Below are 21,721 nucleotides of genomic sequence, written 5' to 3'. Positions count from 1 at the left end.
AAAATCATTAATGAAGCTCCCCTCCAAGGCCCATCAGCAATTTACATGACATAAGTGAAATCAACAGCCTGGAAAAGTCAGTGCTGCATCTGAAATGGCAAACCGTCTGCTTCAGCAATTCTTCATGGGAATTTCTTGATTCCATGTTTCTGCAATGCTTGTATGTGAAGCCCAAAATGAAGGGCTCCAGTGGCAAATGTTTATAGCAACTAGACAGGTTATTATTATACCAGTGATATATCCCATGGTTAAAAAAAAAAAAAGATTTAAACAGTAAAAACAGGTTATAGAGTAAAAAGTAAAAGTTCCAGTTCCCTCTCTCTAATTTCCAAATCGAAATCTCCAGTATTAACCATTGCCCTTAGTTTCCTATGGGCTCTTAATGTAGCCTTTGATTAACCTTTACATATATGTAGATGATAGATAGATAGGTAGATAGATAGATAGATAGATAGGTAGACAGATATACAGTTATTATCCCTATGACCAAGAGCAAGCCCTAGTTAGGAACTACATTTTTGTATGACTCAAAAATTAAAGACCTTTCACAATAGCAAAAAGGTGGAAACAACCAAAATACCCATCAACTGATGAACAGATAAGCAGAATGTGGTATTGGTATATACATACAATGAAATATTACTCATCCATAAAGAGGAATGAAGTCCTGATACATGCCACAACATGGATAAACCTTGAGAACATCATGCTGAGCGAAATAAATTAGACACAAAATGACCAATTCTGTATGCTATCACTTATATGAAATAAGCAAATATATAGAAACCAAAAGTAATTAGTGGTTACTGGATGCTGGAGATAGGAAGAAGTGGGGGTTTTAACTTGGCGTGCATTGTTGGTGTGTCAATGATAATGGGATAGTCTGGAAAAAAAGAGCAAAAACAGGTGCACAACTTGAGGAATATAATAATGTCACTGAAATGTAGCTGTAGAAATTGATGAAATGCTGTATGTCTTGTTGTGTATAGATCACAATTTTTTAAAAATTAAAGACTTAATCTTTGGTGGAAATGCCATCTACAGAACCAGGACACTGAGTTCTTAATGACCAAGTAGTTAGAAGAGCTATTTACCTTAGGAAATCTGATGACAGTTTCTCACATATCAATTCCTACTTTGCATATTCCAGGGTAAAGTCCCAATTCTATAGGAAAAAACAAAAATTGCCTTGAAAGAATATGCAATTTAAGATTATTAGCATAATTCAAAAATAGCTAAGCTATTTGCATAACTTATAATTCTCACTTTAATAATTTTACCTGATTATTTTCTCCATTTTACCAACAAAATGGAGACAGAGTTTTAAGTACCACTCAAGGGCACAAAACTTAGTGTCTTAGTTATCTAGTGCTGCTATAACAGAAATACTACAAGTGGATGGCTTTAACAAAGAGAAATTTATTTCCTCCCAGTAAAGTAGGCTAAAAGTCCAAATTCAGGCTGTCTGCTCCATGGGAAGGCTTTCTGTCTCTGTTGGTTCTGGAGGAAGGTCCTTTTCATCAACCTTTCCCTGGACTAGGAACTTCTCTGTGCGGGAGCCCTAGGTCCAAAGGATGCACTCTGTTCCCGGCACTGCTTTCTTGGTGGTATGAGGTTTTGCTGTTTCTCTGCTCGCTTTTCTCTCTTATATCCCAAAACGAACTGGCCCAAGACACAATCCAATCCCATAGATTGGGTCCTGCCTCATTAACACAACTGCCACCTATCCCCCCTCATTAATATCATAGAGACAGTATTTACAACGCATAGGAAAATCATATCAGATAACAAAATGGTGAACAATCACACAATACCAGGAACCATGGCCCAACCAAACTGATGCACACATTTTTGGGGGACACAATTCAATCTATGACAGTACATGAACCTGCCTTTAAAGCTAGCTTATCTGATACAACAGCCAGCTCTTCACAGTCTGCAAGAACTCATAACTCACTCTGAGGTTATCTGGCTAGTGTCATTTTCATAACACTATACGGTCACTGTGAATCAATTTGACAGCAATGGGTTTGATATGTCAGAACTATCATAGTGAGAGGGCCCATGGCCACAAACCTTTGAATAGTACATGTTTGTAAGAATGCCTGTGAGAGTCTATGTACAGGACAAAAGTTAGTTCTGTTTGTATTGTACTCATAGCTGATAAAAATATTCCCCTACAACTTTTTTTTTTTTTTTTTAAACAAACACTGAGGCTAAGAAGATTCCATTTCAATATTGTAATGACAGCGTGATTGGCAAGGTTGGGAGCCATATTCAGGGTGAAAAGCAAAGTTCCTTGAAATAAACACCTCAACTTGCTGAGCAAAATACCAGTGAAACCAGTCCTAGGGAGAAAATATTTAAACCCATGGAAATTTATACACATTTATTTATTTATATACTATCTCGACAGCACTGTTTTTGGTTTATATATATATATATATATAATTTATTTTATTTGTTGTCATTGTTGAGAATATAAACAGCAGAACATATACCAGTTCAACAATTTCTACACGTGCAATTCAGTGACATTGATTATATTCTTCAAGTTGTACAACCATTTTGACCCTTCTTTTCTAAATTGTTCCTCCTCCATTAATAGAAGCTCACTGCCCCTAAATTTCCTATCTAATCATGTGAGTTTCTGTTGTCAGTTTGACCCCAAATAGATAGTTCTTAAAAGAGCACAATGCTCAAGGCAGACATACTTTAATGGTAAAGCTAATTTTTTTTTTATTTTAAGAAGACTTCAGGGGATATTTTTGGTCGAAGTTTTAAAGATTATCTCAGGACAATAGTTTTGGTTCTAAAAACTCTGGATTCCCTGAGAATTTGAAATTCTGTTCTGCATTTTCTCCCTTTTCGTCAGGATTCTTCTAAAGAATCTTTGATCAAAATATTCAGCAATGGTAGCCAAGCACCATCCAATTCTTCTGGTGTTCTGGTTTCATAACAAAGGAAGCAGTTATTCATGGAGGCAATTAGCCACACATTCTATTTCTTCCACCTCTTCATGGTGAATAGAGACTAACTGTTGTACTTTGGATGGCTGCTTGTAAACTTTTAAGACCCCAGGCACTACACGATGAACTTGGAGATAGAGCAGAAGCACTAAACGTGTTATTAGGGCAATTAACTGAGATGTCCCATGAAACCATTACCTTAAACCTCCAAACCAAGAGGCCAAATCCCATGAGGTGTTTGTTTCTACATAAGTAGCCTCAGAAGCTGCTCTTTTTGTTGTTGCTGTTGTAAATATATCTATCACACAATTTTTGCTAATTCAACCTTTTACAGGTGTACAACTAATTGACAGCAATTACATTAATTAGCTGTGTGGGAATTGATTTTCAAGAAATTAAAATATCTAACAGCCAAATTCAGAAACTGAAAAATGAGGCAGTCAGGAGCATTTGATCCTGAACTTGGAATATTCTCTTTTTTGAGGAAAACAGGCTGTGAAGCTGGGGTTAAGCCCTCGTTCTACCACCTACTAGCTGGATGAGCTGCTACAAATTATCCACCTACTTTAAGCCTCAATTGACTCATCTGTAAAATGGTAATAAAAATAGAATTATAGAATAATAGAATGACATAAGTTAACATGTGGTTGGCTTGGTTAACAGCAAGCATTCTAGAAATGTTAACTCTTAATTATTGCAATCTTACTGAGTTCAAACTGTATCACTGGCTTTCACATAGACTCAATAAAGAATGAGTTATCAGAGAGAAAAAAAAAATTTTTCCTTTAAAATGAGGCAAGAAAAAAAAAAAAGCCATGGAAATTTATCACCAAAACAGAGAGCTGTTTTATTGCAGCGACTTAGCTTTAACCTAAACTGGCTGAGACACGAACTGTAATAAGAGACAACCAAAGAATTGAAGGAATTATTGAATTACAATGGAGGCCATATTTGGTATGGCAGGACACACAAAGCCATTATTTAATCGGGAAAAAAATCTCTAAAAAAAATCTCTAAGTTAAAACAAATCCAAACATTATGCAACATTGAATGTTACCTTTAGCCCTAGAAACACAAAATGAATCATAATTTCTTCCAGAATTACAGATGCACAGGAGGTAGTAGTTGACCCTTCCATGCCCATCATTTTATTCATTCAGTCATTCAGCAATATTCATTGATCATACACCATGTGTCAGAAATCAGACCAAATGTATCAAGTAAGAAGAGAGGAACACATACCAGGGAATGCCAAAGTGCAATAATAGTGCTAATATTCCTTTTAATAGGATGCACATTCAAGTATTATGGAAAGTAGGGTGTGAAAGGTCATGTGATTATTATATAAAATTCTTTGCTTAAAAACATTTCATTACTATTTTATTTTTTCATTATTATTATTATTTATTATTATCATTACTCTAAGAAAAGGACCATCTACTATGTGTAACCTGAATAAAGGTGGCATACACCATCCCTAACACATAGGTTGCACTCAATAAATATCGTAATCCTGAGGTCAGTTTTTCTGATGTTCAAAGGGAGAAAAAAACGAATGTAGTAGAATCCTTACATTAATCAAAACAAGATTTTTGCCAAGAAAAGAGAACCACAAGGTTTAGGCAAAGTTGACTAAATAATAGGGGAAACTATGGAAAACGAAAATATAGTCAACTATCACTAGGTTAAAAAAGAACTTAGTGTCACAAATATTACTTGGACAGTTTATAAAACTATGTATTCATCCTATACTGATAGTAAGTTAGAATGCAGAATTTCTAGACAAACGTCATTGTCCTAGGAAACATTTCTATCCCAATAAGAAAGTAAGATACCGTATTTCATTAATTGTTTACGTTGTTATACTGGGTTTAAACCAATTTAACTTGGTTTATAAAATGAATAATAATAGAAACAATTATGTCAGCTTGAAATTATTAAAATAACCACCAGGTGGAGCTCCATGAATTAAGCCTATGGTAGTCAAAATAGAAAATTGCTTCAATTGGTCAATTTAGGAAAAATTATAACACTTTTTCTGAGAAATTTTTACTTATCTCCTTATTTATAATACTTAGAAAACTTATTAATGATAAGAGATGGGCTTTTATTAACGGCAAAACATCAAATTACTTGATTTGTATAAAACATTTTAGCAAGCTGGACTTTAAAATCAAGGTATTTTTCCTATTATTTTTTAATTTACCAAGCATACATGTTCCACTAATATATTGATGGAATTATATAATTGTAATTAATATCGAGGGCAGAAAACGCCATTAAACTTGCTTGTCCGTTCACTAAGGAGCCCTGGTGATGCAGTGGTTAAGCCCGTGGCTGCTAACTGAAAGGTCAGCGGTTCAAATTCACCAGCTGCTCTGCAGGAGAAAGATGGGGCAGTCTGCTTCTACAACGATTTACAGCTTTGGAGATCCTGTGGGGCAGTTCTACTCTGGTCTATAGGGTCCTATAAGTCAGTATCGGCTCAAGGGCAACTAGTGCTATCGTCTCACTTAGTAATACTGATTATTTTTCAAATGTTTAATTTTTTCTGTTTGCTTTGTTTCTATATATGCTTTTTTTTTTTTTACCCCAGAACCTGAAATTAAAAAAGATGATAAGACATCCAAAGCAAGTAAGTAAACTTTGTAATATTTACACATAAACAGATGTTCTGTTGGTTTGAACAAAGCTTGAGTTTTATTATCGAGGTTGGATAAGGCCTTGGGAGGCCCAAAGCATGAAAAAAACGTGGGTACACCTTCGCCATATATTATAAATTTAATAAACTTATAAGTATGTTAAAATTTTTAAAAATTCTGTGTTTTGTGATAGCAGATTTTGGATAAGTTCATCAAAATGCTAGTGCCCTTATCACAGGCCAGGCCTTATATGTCTCCGTAGCAATCCAGCACAGTTTACAAAACCCTAAGAGGACAATTCGAATTTTATAGGCTCCAGTGAGATTGTGACAAATGCTTACAAAGTATCCTTATAATTGGTCGAGCCATATGAAATCACCTATATTCAACCATGTTTGCCTACAAAAACTGTCTCATGTGGTTCAATCTAATAGATTCAACCCTTTCTCTTTCCCAGGAATTAAATATGCAGATACCCCTTGGAGAGATAACTCATTACCTTATTGGCCAGTAATTGGTCAACTGAATACTTTTTTTTTTTTTTTATTAACTTTTATTGAGCTTCAAGTGAACGTTTACAAATCAAGTCAGTCTGTCACATATAAGTTAATATACATCTTACTCCTTACTCCCACTTGCTCTCCCCCTAATGAGTCAGCCCTTCCAGTCTCTCCTTTCGTGAAAATTTTGGCAGCCTCCAACTCTCTCTATCCTCCCATCCCCCCTCCAGACAGGAGATGCCAACACAGTCTCAAGTGTCCACCTGATATAATTAGCTCACTCTTCATCAGCATCTCTCTCCCACCCACTGTCCAGTCCCTTTCATGTCTGATGAATTGTCTTCGGGGATGGTTCCCATCCTGTACCAACAGAAGGTTTGGGGACCATGACCGCCGGGATTCCTCTAGTCACATCCAGACCATTAAGTATGGTCTTTTTATGAGAATTTGGTGTCTGCATCCCACTGATCTCCTGCTCCATTAGGGGTTCTCTATTGTGCTCCCTGTGAGGGCAGTCATCGATTGTGGCTGGGCACCAACTAGTTCTTCTGGTCTCAGGATAATGTCGGTCTCTGGTTCATGTGGCCCTTTCTGTCTCTTGGGCTCTTAGTTGTCGTGTGACCTTGGTGTTCTTCATTCTCCTCTGCTCCAGGTAGGTTGAGACCAATTGATGCATCTTAGAGGGCCGCTTGTTAGCTTTTAAGACCCCCGACGCCACATTTCAAAGTGGGATGCAGAATGTTTTCATAATAGAATTATTTTGCCAGTTGACTTAGAAGTCCCCTTAAACCATGGTTCCCAAACCCCCGCCCTTGCTCCACTGATCTTTGAAGTATTCAGTTTATCCCGGAAACTTCTTTGCTTTTGGTCCAGTCCAGTTGAGCTGATGTTCCATGTATTGAGTACTGTCCTTCCCTTCACCTAAAGCAGTTCTTATGTACTAATTAATCAGTAAAAAACCCTCTCCCTCCCTCCCTCCCCCTCCTCGTAACCACAAAAGGATGTGTTCTTCTCAGTTTATACTATTTCTCAAGATCTTATAATAGTGGTCTTATACAATATTTGTCCTTTTGCCTCTGACTGATTTCGCTCAGCATAATGCCTTCCAGGTTCCTCCATGTTATGAAATGTTTCACAGATTCATCACTGTTCTTTATCGATGCGTAGTATTCCATTGTGTGAATATACCACAATTTATTTACCCATTCATCAGTGGATGGACACCTTGGTTGCTTCCAGGTTTTTGCTATTGTAAACAGAGCTGCAATAAACATGGGTGTGCATATATCTGTTTGTGTGAAGGCTCTTGTTTCTCTAGGGTATATTCCGAGGAGTGGGATTTCTGGGTTGTATGGTAGTTCTATTTCTAACTGTTTAAGATAACGCCAGATAGATTTCCAAACTAGTTGTACCATTTTACATTCCCACCAGCAGTGTATAAGAGTTCCAATCTTTCTGCAGCCGCTCCAACATTTATTATTTTGTGTTTTTTGGATTAATGCCAGCCTTGTTGGAGTGAGATGGAATCTCATTGTAGTTTTAATCTGCATTTCTCTAATGGCTAATGATCGAGAGCATTTTCTCATGAATCTGTTAGCTGCCTGAATATCTTCTTTAGTGAAGTGTGTGTTCATATCCTTTGCCCACTTCTTGATTGGGTTGTTTGTCTTTTTGTGGTTGAGTTTTGACAGAATCACGTAGATTTTAGAGATCAGGCACTGGTCGGAGATGTCATAGCTGAAAATTCTTTCCCAGTCCGCAGGTGGTCTTTTTACTCTTTTGGTGAAGTCTTTAGATGAGCATAGGTGTTTGATTTTTAGGAGCTCCCAGTTATCGGGTTTCTCTTCCTCATTTTTGGTAATGTTTTGTATTCTGTTTATGCCTTGTATTAGGGCTCCTAGGGTTGTCCCTATTTTTTCTTCCATGATCTTTATTGTTTTAGTCTTTATGTTTAGGCCTTTGATCCACTTGGAGTTAGTTTTTGTGCATGGTGTGAGGTATGGGTCCTGTTTCATTTTTTTGCAAATGGATATCCAGTTATGCCAGCACCATTTGTTAAAAAGACTATCTTTTCCCCAATTAACTGAAACTGGTCCTTTGTCAAATATCAGCTGCTCATACGTGGATGGATTTATATCTGGGTTCTTAATTCTGTTCCATTGGTCTACGTGCCTGTTGTACCAGTACCAGGCTGTTTTGCCTACTGTGGCTGTATAATAGGTTCTGAAGTCAGGTAGAGTGAGGCCTCCCACTTTCTTTTTCTTTTTCAGTAATGCTTTGCTTATCCGAGGCTTCTTTCCCTTCCATATGAAATTGGTGATTTGTTTCTCTATCACCTTAAAAAATGACATTGATATTTGGATCGGAAGTGCATTGTATGTATAGATGGCTTTTGGTAGAATAGACATTTTTACTATGTTAAGTCTTCCTATCCATGAGCAAGGTATGTTTTTCCACTTAAGTATGTCCTTTTGAATTTCTTGTAGTAGAGCTTTGTAGTTTTCTTTGTATAGGTCTTTTATATCCTTGATAAGATTTATTCCTAAGTATTTTATCTTCTTGAGGGCTACTGTGAATGGTATTGATTTGGTGATTTCCTCTTCGATGTTCTTTTTGTCGATGTAGAGGAATCCAAGTGATTTTTGTATGTTTATCTTATAACCTGAGACTCTGCCAAACTCTTCTATTAGTTTCAGTAGTTTTCTGGAGGATTCCTTAGGGTTTTCTGTGTATAAGATCATGTCATCTGCAAATAGAGATAATTTTACTTCCTCCTTGCCAATCCAGATGCCTTTTATTTCTTTGTCTAGCCTAATTGCCCTGGCTAGGACTTCTAGCACGATGTTGAATAAGAGCAGTGATAAAGGGCATCCTTGTCTGGTTCCCATTCTCAAGGGAAATGCTTTCAGGCTCTCTCCATTTAGAGTGATGTTGGCTGTTGGCTTTGCATAGATGCCCTTTATTATGTTGAGGAATTTTCCTTCAATTCCTATTTTGGTAAGAGTTTTTATCATAAATGGGTGTTGGACTTTGTCAAATGCCTTTTCTGCATCAATTGATAACATCACGTGTTTTTTGTCTTTTGTTTTATTTATGTGGTGGATTACATTAATGGTTTTTCTGATATTAAACCAGCCTTGCATACCTGGTATAAATCCCACTTGATCGTGGTGAATTATTTTTTTGATATGTTGTTGAATTCTGTTGGCTAGAATTTTGTTGAGGATTTTTGCATCTATGTTCATGAGGGATATAGGTCTGTAATTTTCTTTTTTTGTGATGTCTTTACCTGGTTTTGGTATCAGGGAGATGGTGGCTTCATAGAATGAGTTGGGTAGTATTCCGTCATTTTCTATGCTTTGAAATACCTTTAGTAGTAGTGGTGTTAACTCTTCTCTGAAAGTTTGGTAGAACTCTGCAGTGAAGCCGTCCGGGCCAGGCCTTTTTTTTGTTGGGAGTTTTTTGATGACCTTTTCAATCTCTTTTTTTGTTATGGGTCTATTTAGTTGTTCTACTTCTGAATGTGTTAGTTTAGGTAGGTAGTGGTTTTCCAGGAATTCATCCATTTCTTCTAGGTTTGCAAATTTGTTAGAGTACAATTATTCGTAATAATCTGATATAATTCTTTTAATTTCAGTTGGGTCTGTTGTGATGTGGTCCTTCTTGTTTCTTATTCGGGTTATTTGTTTCCTTTCCTGTATTTCTTTAGTCAGTCTAGCCAATGGTTTATCAATTGTGTTAATTTTTTCAAAGAACCAGCTTTTGGCTTTGTTAATTCTTTCAATTGTTTTTCTGTTCTCTAATTCATTTAGTTCAACTCTAATTTTTATTATTTGTTTTCTTCTGGTGCCTGATGGATTCTTTTGTTGCTCGCTTTCTATTTGTTCAAGTTGTAGGGACAGTTCTCTGATTTTGGCTCTTTCTTCTTTTTTATGTGTGCATTTATCAATATAAATTGACCTCTGAGCACTGCTTTTGCTGTGTCCCAGAGGTTTTGATAGGAAGTATTTTCATTCTCGTTGCATTCTATGAATTTCTTTATTCCCTCCTTGATGTCTTCTATAACCCAGTCTTTTTTCAGGAGGGTATTGTTCATTTTCCAAGTATTTGATTTCTTTTCCCTTGTTTTTCTGTTATTGATTTCTAGTTTTATTGCCTTGTGGTCTGAGAAGATGCTTTGTAATATTTCGATGTTTTGGATTCTGCAAAGGTTTGTTTTATGACCTAATATGTGGTCTATTCTAGAGAATGTTCCATGTGCACTAGGAAAAAAGTATACTTTGCAGCAGTTGAGTGGAGAGTTCTGTATAAGTCAATGAGGTCAAGTTGGTTGATGGTTGTAATTAGGTCTTCCGTGTCTCTATTGAGCTTCTTACTGGATGTCCTGTCTTTCTCCGAAAGTGGTGTGTTGAAGTCTCCTACTATAATTGTGGAGGTGTCTATCTCACTTTTCAGTTCTGTTAAAATTTGATTCATGTATCTTGCAGCCCTGTCATTGGGTGCATAAATATTTAATATGGTTATGTCTTCCTGATCTACTGTCCCTTTTATCATTATGTAGTGTCCTTCTTTATCCTTTGTGGTGGATTTAAGTCTAAAGTCTATTTTGTCAGAAATTAATATTGCTACTCTTCTTTTTTGCTTATTGTTTGCTTGATATATTTTTTTCCATCCTTTGAGTTTTAGTTTGTTTGTGTCTCTAAGTCTAAGGTGTGTCTCTTGTAGGCAGCATATAGATGGATCGTGTTTCTTTATCCAGTCCGAGACTCTCTGTCTCTTTATTGGTGCATTTAGTCCATTTACATTCAGCGTAATTATAGATAAGTAAGTGTTTGGTGTTGTCATTTTGATGCCTTTTTATGTGTGTTGTTGACACTTTCATTTTTCCACATACTTTTTTGTGCTGAGACGTTTTTCTTAGTAAATTGTGAGATCCTCATTTTTGTAGTGTTTGACTTTATGTTAGTTGAGTCGTTACGTTTTTCTTGGCTTTTATCTTGAGTTATGGAGTTGTTATACCTCTTTGTGGTTACCTTATTATTTACCCCTATTTTTCTAAGTAAAAACCTAACTTGTATTGTTCTATATCGCCTTGTATCACTCTCCATATGGCAGTTCTATGCCTCCTGTATTTAGTCCCTCTTTTTGATTATTGTGATCTTTTACATATTGACTTCAGTGATTCCCTGTTATGAGCATTTTTTTTTCTAATTAATCTTAATTTGTTTTTGTGATTTCCCTATTTGAGTTGATATCAGGATGTTCTGTTTTGTGACCTTGTGTTGTGCTGGTATCTGATATTATTGGTTTTCTGACCAAACAATATCCTTTAGTATTTCTTGTGGCTTTGGTTTGGTTTTTGCAAATTCTCTAAACTTGTGTTTATCTGTAAATATCTTAATTTCGCCTTCATATTTCAGAGAGAGTTTTGCTGGATATATGATCCTTGGCTGGCAGTTTTTCTCCTTCAGTGTTCTGTATATGTCGTCCCATTCCCTTTTTGCCTGCATGGTTTCTGCTGAGTAGTCAGAACATATTCTTATTGATTCTCCCTTGAAGGAAACCTTTCTTTTCTCCCTGGCTGCTTTTAAAATTTTCTCTTTATCTTTGGTTTTGGCAAGTTTGATGATAATATGTCTTGGTGTTTTTCTTTTTGGATCAATCTTAAATGGAGTTCGATGAGCATCTTGGATAGATATCCTTTCGTCTTTCATGATGTCAGGGAAGTTTTCTGTCAGGAGATCTTCAACTATTTTCTCTGTGTTTTCTGTCCTCCCTCCCTGTTCTGGGACTCCAATCACCCGCAAGTTATCCTTCTTGATAGAGTCCCACATGATTCTTAGGGTTTCTTCATTGTTTTTAATTCTTTTATCTGGTTTTTTTTTCAGCTATGTTGGTGTTAATTCCCTGGTCCTCCAGATGTCCCAGTCTGCATTCTAATTGCTCGAGTCTGCTCCTCTGACTTCCTATTGCATTGTCTAATTCTGTTATTTTATTGTTAATCTTTGGATTTCTACATGCTCTCTCTCTATGGATTCTTGCAACTTATTAATTTTTCCACTATGTTCTTGAATAATCTTTTTGAGTTCTTCAACTGTTTTATCAGTGTGTTCCTTGGCTTTTTCTGCAGTTTGCCTTATTTCATTTGTGATGTCTTGAAGCATTCTGTAAATTAGTTTTTTATGTTCTGTATCTGATAATTCCAGGATTGTATCTTCATTTGGGAAGGATTTTGATTATTTTGTTTGGGGGGTTGTAGAAGCTGTCATGGTCTGCTTCTTTATGTGATTTGATATGGACTGCTGTCTCCGAGCCATCACTGGGAAACTAGTTTTTCCAGAAAATCCACTAAAAAAAAAAAATGCAGTCAGATTCCTATCAGAACTGCCTTTGGATCATAACCGCCACCTTGTTCCCTGTAAGGATGGAAGTCTGAGATTTGGATCATATATGCTTGGCTGTAGCTGGTTCTGTGTTTTTAGTCCAATTAGGGGTGGATTTTTGGCCCCTGGGTTTTTTGTGGTTCCTTCTCTCAGGCTGGAAGAGTGGGTTAGGAAAAGACCAAAAGAAAAAAAAAAAGGGGGGGAAGCAAAGCCACCACGGAGCCGGAGCCGTTCTCCCTCTGGTTCAGGAAATTCCAATGTTAATGAAGCCGCCTGGGGAGGGTGGGGGAGGGATCAGAGAGATAGGAGAGTAGCACCTCGGAATATAGCCAGAGTTGCTTGTCTTGCTTGGAATGACTATTTTATCTGAGATTCCCAAGGGGTGTGTCGTCTATGTGTGCTGGCTGTGTAGAGATTGGCCCCGGGGATCTGGCCCACTGAAGCCACGGTCAGATCCTCCGCTGCCAGTCCCACGCCCAGCGTCAAGGTTCCCCTGCTGGGAAGGTGCACTCCCGACTCCAAAATCAGTCGCTGCCTCCCAGGGACTTCTCGTCCTGCCAGCCGCGTCGCTGCGCCACCCTCACGGACCAGCTGGGCCCCCTCCCGGGGTTAGTTCAGGGGAATGGAGCTGCTCCCCGTGCTTACGCCGTGACAGTGACCAGTCAAAATCCCGGCGGCAAGATTCCCGGCTGGGACGCTGCACTTCCAGCTCCAAGACCAGTCACTGCCTCCCGGGGACTTCTCCCACTGGCTGCATCACCACGCTGCCCGCGCGGACCGGCTGTGCCCCCTCCCGGGGTGAGTTCAGGGGGGTAGGGCTGTGCCCCTTGTTTACGCCGTCAGCTCCCCTGGGCCCTGCCCTAAATCGGGCGCCAAGGCTACCTGACTGGGACGCTGGCTCCAGGCTCCGAAAACAATTGCTGCTTCCCCATAATTGTTCCTTTTCCATCTCTAAATCTGTGTTTGTTGTTCAGGGTTCGTAGATTGTTATGTATGTGATTGATTCACTTGTTTTTCCAAGTCTTTGTTGCAAGAGAGATCCGAGGTAGCATCTACCTAGTCCGCCATCTTGGCCCCCAACTGAATACTTTTTACATAGGCTTTCTGAAACGTAATTTGCAAGGAAGGAAGTCAAGAGACCAGCTGGAAATTCTTAAGGCTGGCATTGAAAGTTGGGAGCAAGAATTGCCCCATAGGGTTTCCAGGGAGCACCTGGTAGATTTGAACTGCTTTTTGGTTAGCAGCTGTAACATTTAACCATTGTGCCACCAGGATTTCCAAGAACATCATAGAATAGGAAATAGTACAGAAAAAGAGGACTATTAATCCTGAGGAAAATTCCAATTAGTATCAATCATTCTAGGGCTAGCCCTATTTGAGCTTTTTCTCTTTATATAGAGAGCTTTGTCTATTTACATATCCAAAAGAAGGTTATATCTATAGCCATATATCTATCTCTACACAATGTAAGCAATACAACATAAATGCAGCAATTTGTATCATTGTATTAAAATATTTGCATATACTCATTTTTGTAAATTTTAGCGTATATTTAAATAACTTGTTTTTAACATTTCTGTGTATATTTTAAATATTATCATAAATTATTAATATTATTTGAAAGCACTGCCAAAATATCAAAAGGAATTGGTTAGAGTTATTGTCCTATTTTTAATGAATGAATGTAACCACTTTAAGTAAATATATAAAATTTGAAAGCATGCATTCTCTGGAAGATCAATTGAAAAATAAGCAACTTTAAACCATAACAAAGAAAATGCATAATAGGGATAAAATGATATATTGAGAGGTTTTTTACATTGAAAGTTATAATTGAACTTTCAATATATCTACAGAGAAGGAAACACTGCATTTAAAAATTGCTCCGTTGTTGTTGGCACTCCTACTGGTGGTAGTGAATGCTTGCTAATCAGACAAAAGACACATTATGTTGCCCTTTCCTGTAAGCATAACATTGCATTTTGTGCTTTATTTGATGGTTAGTATATGATGGAAGGAGCCCAGTGGTGCAGTCATTAAGAGTGCAGCTGCTAACCAAAAGGTCAGCAGTTAATATATGCATTATAAATTCTCTATTATTATGTAACTTTAAATATTTCTGTCCATTTTATGTAATATTTATTTTTAACTTTCTATAGGGAAAGAGAAATCAACATTAATGGTATATTTTATTATAAAACATAATCAGTCAACAATTTATTGAAAACATATATTATGCTAATATCACTGCCATATGTCCAGAATTATGCTTGGTGATGTAAGATTTATCATATCTTGGGATAAGAGACATTATCCTAGGAGACATTAACATGAACTATTGAAGAGCGCTACAAGACAAAATTAATTTATATTAGTGAAGACTGCTCTAGGAGTCTAAAGAGAGAAGCCATTCCTATAGTTCAGAGCAACCAAGGAAAACTTCATGGAGGTAAGGAACTTAAGTTGAATTTTAGGAACTATGTAAGAACAGTTGGGACAGGGAGATAATAAGAAGACATGGTGGAAGCAGTGCTGGCTTTGTACTAGAAAGATAAGAATTTGACTCTCTTTACCACTTGTGAAGGATGTAGTTTTACTTGAATTGCTTAGCATTTTGAGCTTCAATTTTCTTACCTATTGAATGAAGATCATCAAGCTTACCTTATAGGTTTGTTTTAATTATTGGTAATGCCTGACACTTGGCACAGCTTCAATAAATGGTAACTATATTTAGGAGCTAGTACAGAGGCTGGCATGAGCACGGCCTCAGTCGGAGATAGTAAGGAGACAAATCAAAGGGGTTTAGAGAATGCACATGGAGAGCAACTGATGGTGGGGCTGCAGAACTGGGATAAGACTGAATGAGGGTGGTCCTGGAAATCCAGGAAAGGGGGCCTAAGACACCAAAGTGAAAAATCTGGATTCCTGAGGATGAGAAAGAGGTGAGAGTGGTGTTATTTGTCTTATGATAGCATGCAGGGTGAAATCTTATAGAACAAAATTTGAATCAGAGACTTGAACCAAGGCCTTTTGTAATCACCTAGGTATTATATAATAAAAGTGGGAGAAATAGATATAGATAGGAAGAAATGCCCTTAGGAAATTTATTTTTAGTCAATTGTTTTTATTTAATTTCAAAATTATTAATAACAATAATTAATGTCTCATGTGGAATTACTAGGAAATAAGTTATTTAAAGAAATCATACAATCTTGCAGCCCACTGGAAAATTCTAATGACATTTTGGCATATGTTCTTTCACATATATTGATACACATGCTTTAAAAACACAATCATACCCTCTGTGCATTGCTATAACTGCTTTTGTAATTGTTTAGCTATTTCAGAGGAAAAGAATAGATACCGGTGATACTAGCTATATAAGTAACTCCAAGATCTCAAACATGAGAGGTTGGAGAAGGTGATAAAATGTAGAAGTTGCAAAGGAAATCCAGCTAGGGGTGGATACTAGTGGAACATCCACATAGTTATACCCCGTAGACACTTGGAAATTGGTAACATTCTCTGTGAATCCTCTTTGAATACAAATAGGTTTTGTATTAATGAATTTAGAGGTGATAACAGAAGCCGAAGGAGTGGATCAAGAGAAGGAATTCTTAAAGAAAAATGAGAATGGAGAGAGACAAGTAGGGAACTGAGAGCAGCTTCTTGGAGAAGTAAAAGAACTGGTGAAGAGTAGGAAAGAACATTCCTGGGAGGATCGGTGTACAATATATCAGCATCCCAAAGCAGAAACAGTTTCAAGGAAAAAGGGGATAGTCAGCAGTACTCATGTCTCAGAAAGGTCAATGGGTATTATGACTAAAAAATACATTAAACTGGGGGGAAAAAAAAAACCCTAGCATTTTGTGACCTTTTGGAGAGCATTTTTCAATAAAGTGTTGGAAGCAGAAACCAATTTATAGGAATTGAGAAGGGAAAGTATCAGTATTAAGTGGAGGCATAACAGGAACCACTTTCATCAGGAAATGTTGGTAGAACGGGGCGGGGGGGGGCAAAGAATTATATTCCAACAGGTAGAACCAATGAAATAGTTTTGCTATTTTCATTTTTAAGATAGGGTGGAGTGTTCCAGGAAGAGGGGGAACAAAGAATCCACAGAGGGAGAAATTAATTAGGGAACAATTGTCCCAGATACAAGAAGTATTCGGGTACACTCTATTAAAAAAAAAAAAAAAAACGCTATAGATGAAGGGAATTAGCTTAAGAGAAAGAAAAAATTTCCCCGGAGCTTTGAAGGAATAATGAAAGAAGAGATTAAATGGGAGCTGAGTGAATTGGAGGACACTGCTGTCGAGCGATCTTTTCTCTTGAAAACACTCCTGCCAAGGTGACCTGTAACATGCCTGTTGCCAAATGCAGGGGATGATTTTCATGCTTGGTATTATGGTGAGCCCTCAACAGTATTCGCCAATGTTTACGACCTCTTATTTATTTACAAAAAAAATTCTTTTCTTTGGCAAAAATGAAATCATTTAACCCATAGCTGTTAAAAATAAAATAACAAAGGATGACTAAGTTTTTAAATACTAAAACGACAACACTTGTTTCTTTTTAATAGAGGATATTTTAACCACTAAATTCCTTTTCCCCCAGTGACAATCCTGGCAAACAGGATATGCATTCCATTAAGTAATTAGGGAATAGTTTGTGTTCTTTTCAAGAAGAAATGCACATCACTTACGACTAGTAGCATAATTAAAAAAGAAAAAAGCATAGGTAATAAACCACAACAATTTATTTTTCTCATTAAGAAAATTAATATTCAAAAACAAAACCTTCAGAGTTTCATACCTCCATTTCTAGCTGCCTAATGAACATATTACATGTTTACTCTGTGTACCTCACTTCCTTCAAAATTGAACTTCTCTTTCTTTGTGCTTTTTCTTTTGTTCTTTATCTCAATAAATGGCAACTCATGACTCACCATCCAGTCACCTTGACTTAAGCTTCTGAGTCATTTGTAGCTTCTCCTTCTCTGTCAGAACTCAGCATCCAATTAGGTGACAAGTATGTGTCTCTCAAATAGTCTCCCAAATTTATTCTTGCCTTGTTTCCCTCCCTCCCCTTCTATGTCCCTGGTTCCGGTTCTCATCATCTCCTGCCTGGAAACACAAACCCGTTAACTGATCATCGCTTGCCTAGCTCCTCTTCAAAGATTCACAAGAATATGCTAGCTATCATCTCTATACAGACATGTTATAATTACAGACAACTGTACAAAATCATAAGTAGTTCACATTTTGTGTTCATAGTTCTTGGCGTGGATCTCCATGATCTGCTCACTACCTTTACAGTTTCAAACACAATCACAGCCCATTGTGAACTCTGTATTTAGCCAAGTAGACCATGTGCTATTTCCTGTACCTGGCAAGTTTCTTTCATGCTTTCATTCAAACTGGCTTCTTTTTGTATTCTTCAGGGATCAAATTAAATATTTTATTCACCATAAAACCTTTGGCGATTACCTGTAAAAAATCAATTTCTACTTCCTCAGTATTCCTGTACTTCTTTGGTACCTATATTTTCCATGTGTTAAAGCTATGTATGTAAACACGCCATACGTGTTGAAATCATGTATTTGTTGCATTTGTGTTACTAATAATGATTTATGTGCATTTTAACCATAGTAGATGTAAAAAAAAAAAAAACTTATTAAATGAATGCATGAATATATAATAAAGAGTTGAAGTAGCTATTATATACTAGTTAACCTTGGCAAAGATGAATACTTAAACTTTCAAACACCAAGCAATTTTTTCTCAAACTTCAAGGCACAGCACTTATAGTGTTAGATATTCTGTCTGTCTTTGCTAGGTAAATGTGGCATTTATTTTCATTTAATTATTATCTTAGTACCAGCCCCTGAATTTAAGGAATTTATAGCTAGAAAAGCTGAGATACATGCACAAATAGCTCTAATACTTCAGATTTTTTATTATATCATTGTAATGAATAAAGATGGCTTTATAGCAAAGAAACTATTTGAACTGTACCTTGAGAAATGGAAATGTTTTTATAGGTACAAAAAATATAGGTACAATTAAAGAGAAAGTGCTCTCGGTAGTAACACTAACATAAACAACCTGTCCAAACCCATTGCCGTCAAGTCAATTCTGACTTACAGTGAACCTATAGGACAGAGTAGAACTGCCCCACAGGGTCTCCAAGGAGCGGCTGGTGGACTCAAACTGCTGATCTTTTGGTTAGCAGCTGTAGCTCTTAACTGTTATGCCACCAGGAATCCTAACATAAACAAAGGGGGATTAAAAAATACGATATTTGATTTTTGAGTTATCCCTAACATTGACTATAACTTTGGTGACCTAGCAGAAAAAATTTGCTATTCTTTCCCTAAAGCACATTGTCACTTAATTTGAAAGCCTTTTAAAATAGTTGTTAAAACTTTTCATTTTAAAAGTCTTAGAAACCACATCCTTTTTTTACATACAGAAAAAATATTTTTCTTCACCAAAGTGCTGACTTGCTAGTTATTGATTGTGGTTAGTTAATTTCATCAGTTAAAATCTTCTATCAGTAGACCAAATGTCATGGGTTAAGTTTTTCTTTATTTGAGCCACTAAGTTTTGTTCAGTCACAGCTAAACTCAGAAGGATTTACTTTTTGTCCCAAGGTACCTGGAAAAGATAGTACAGATTTGATTAAATTCAGTTCACTTAATACCTTGCTTAATATCTGCAGGGCACAGTGCTAGGTTATAAATGTTCATTGTCATTACATTATACTGCCCCCAAATATTTCTTCCCACGGTTTCCATTTGTCTCATTCACTCCCATACTTTCCAAATACACATACGTAGATGCTTAAAGGGATCATAAATCCTAAGGATTTTTGTCTCCTCAATGTCTTTTGAATCTTTCCCTTTTCATTTCAGGCCCGTGTCAAAATCATCCTATCTAGTCAGCTTGACTCCAATCTTGACAACAAACTTTCCTACCCACTCCCTGTTCTCTAACCATAAGCACACCCCAGGAACTCTCTAGCCTTGGTATGTGCACGTTTTTCTCTAGCATATCATGTGGTATCCTTTTTGTTTGCTGCAAGGGTTCTTACTTTGTCTCTCATCTCCTATACTATCTCTGCTATGAGCTACTTAAAAAAAAAAAAAAAGCAAAAACAAACCTACTGCCCTTGAGTGAATTCTGACTCATAGAGACTCTGTAGGGTTTCCAAGGCTGTAAATCTCTGTTGGACGCAAACTGCCACATCTTTCTCCTGTGGAGCAGCTAGTGGTTTCGAACTGCCTACCTTTCAGTTAACAGTCAATTGCTTTAACCACTGTGGACCAGGGCTCCTTGTGAGCTGCTTAGCCTTCTCTAATCTCAGAGGAAGTAAATAACTCAAAAGTCACCCTAGCCACAACAGGTTAAGAACATCTTTATGGAAGGAAATCATTGTGTTAATGATTTAAGAAAAAAAAAAAAATGTGTCTTGACTTTAGCCATAGCAGAGGTAGAGGTGGGTTTTTAGTGTGAAAGACCAACAAAGGCAGGATGGTATAGAAAGAGCTGTAGGACAGAAGATAAGGAGTGATTTACAAGTCAATTAATTTCTGAGTCTCAATTTCTATACCTATAGAGTTACCAACAATATATTCCATGCAATCCTACAGACTTATTGTGAGAATTAAATTATGTGATGTATGTGAAAAAGCTTTACAAAGGTGTAAAGACAAAAATATAACAGATTATCCCCTACATCTTTGCTATTCAAAGTGTGGTCCACACAACAGCTATATCGATATCACCTGGTTACTTGTTAGAACTGTAGTATCTCAGGTCCCGTCCAAAACTGCTGAATCACAATCTGCATTTTAACAAAATCTCCAGACCATTTGTGTCTACACTGAAACTTGAATAGCGCTTTTCTACAGTTTATAAACACCGGTTACTGCCCTTATCTCCAGAGGAAAAAAAAACATCAAGCCTCTCTTGTCACAAACTTACCAAACCCATTTCTGTCAAGTTGATTCCGACTCATAGTGACCCTATACGACAGAGTAGAACTGCCCCATAGGGTTTCCAAGGAGTGACTGGTAGATTCGAACTGCTGACCTTTCGGTTATCATCTGACTCTTAACTACTGTACTGCCAAAGGCCACAAACTTAGCTAATTTAAAATGGCCATATTTTTGGTACTATATTGTTGAATTTTCAGCGTTTATTCACATCATTTGGAAACCCTGGTGGTGTAGTGGTTAAGTGCTATGGCTGCTAACCCAAGGGTCGGCAGTTCAAATCCACCAGGTGCTCCTTGGAAACTCTATGGGGCAGTTCTACTCTGTCCTATAGGGTTGCTATGAGTTGGAATCGACTCGATGGCACTGGGGTTTTCATATTCACATCATTTATCCCTAGCCGTAAAACAACTGTGCACCAGGTCATTGTACGATTGTTTTCAACTAGAGTAAGGTCCTCACACTAGCGCTGGTTGGCATCACCCATCCACTCTTTCATTTTACAGGAGATTTCGGGACTTTGGCTATCATTAAAAATGACTGAAGAAAAATAGCCTGTTCCTTTCTTATGACATAATATTTGCTAAGGCAAATATGACCTTGAGTATATCCCACCTGAATTTACAGACCATCTGAAGAATAGATTTGATGCACTGAACACTAGTGACCACAGAGCAGACAAATTGTGGAATGACATCAAGGACATCATCCATGAAGAAAGCAAGAGGTCACTGAAAAGACAGGAAAGAAAAAAGACCAAGATGGATGTCAGAGGAGACTCTGAAACTTGCTCTTGAGCATCGAGCAGCTAAAGCAAAAGGAAGACTTGATGAAGTAAAAGAACTGAACAGAAGATTTCAAAGGGCCTCTCGAGAAGACAAAGTAAAGTATTATAATGACATGTGCAAAGAGCTGGAGATGGAAAACCAAAAGGGAAGAGCATGCTCTACGTTTCTCAAGCTGAAAGAACTGAAGAAAGAATTCAAGCCTCGAGTTGCAATAGTGAAGGATTCCCTGGGGAAAATATTAAACAACACAGGAAGCATCAAAAGAAGATGCTTATACCAAAAAGAATTAGTCAATATTCAACCATTTCAAGAGGTGGCATATGATCAGGAATCAATGATACTGAAGGAAGAAGTCCAAGCTGCTCTGAAGGCATTGATGAAAAACAAGGCTCCAGAAATTGATGGAATATCAATTGAGATGTTTCAACAAACAGATGCAA

At 37.1% G+C, this 21,721-nt stretch overlaps 1 protein-coding gene across 1 annotated transcript in view; it reads left to right on the top strand.

Annotated features, from left to right (window-relative positions):
* Window positions 1-21,721, top strand: part of TRDN (triadin) — a 354,043-nt gene that overhangs the window by 296,343 nt on the left and 35,979 nt on the right. The window contains exon 24 of the mRNA XM_049874135.1: window positions 5,566-5,604. Coding sequence (XP_049730092.1) covers window positions 5,566-5,604 — 39 coding nt within the window. The remainder of the gene's footprint in view (window positions 1-5,565; window positions 5,605-21,721) is intronic.

This window comes from Elephas maximus, chromosome 1 (genome assembly GCF_024166365.1).
Source record: "Elephas maximus indicus isolate mEleMax1 chromosome 1, mEleMax1 primary haplotype, whole genome shotgun sequence".
Taxonomy (NCBI): Eukaryota; Metazoa; Chordata; class Mammalia; order Proboscidea; family Elephantidae; genus Elephas; species Elephas maximus.
The sequence above is the reverse complement of the archived record's forward strand: the minus strand, read 5'-3'. Positions and strand labels throughout refer to the sequence as shown.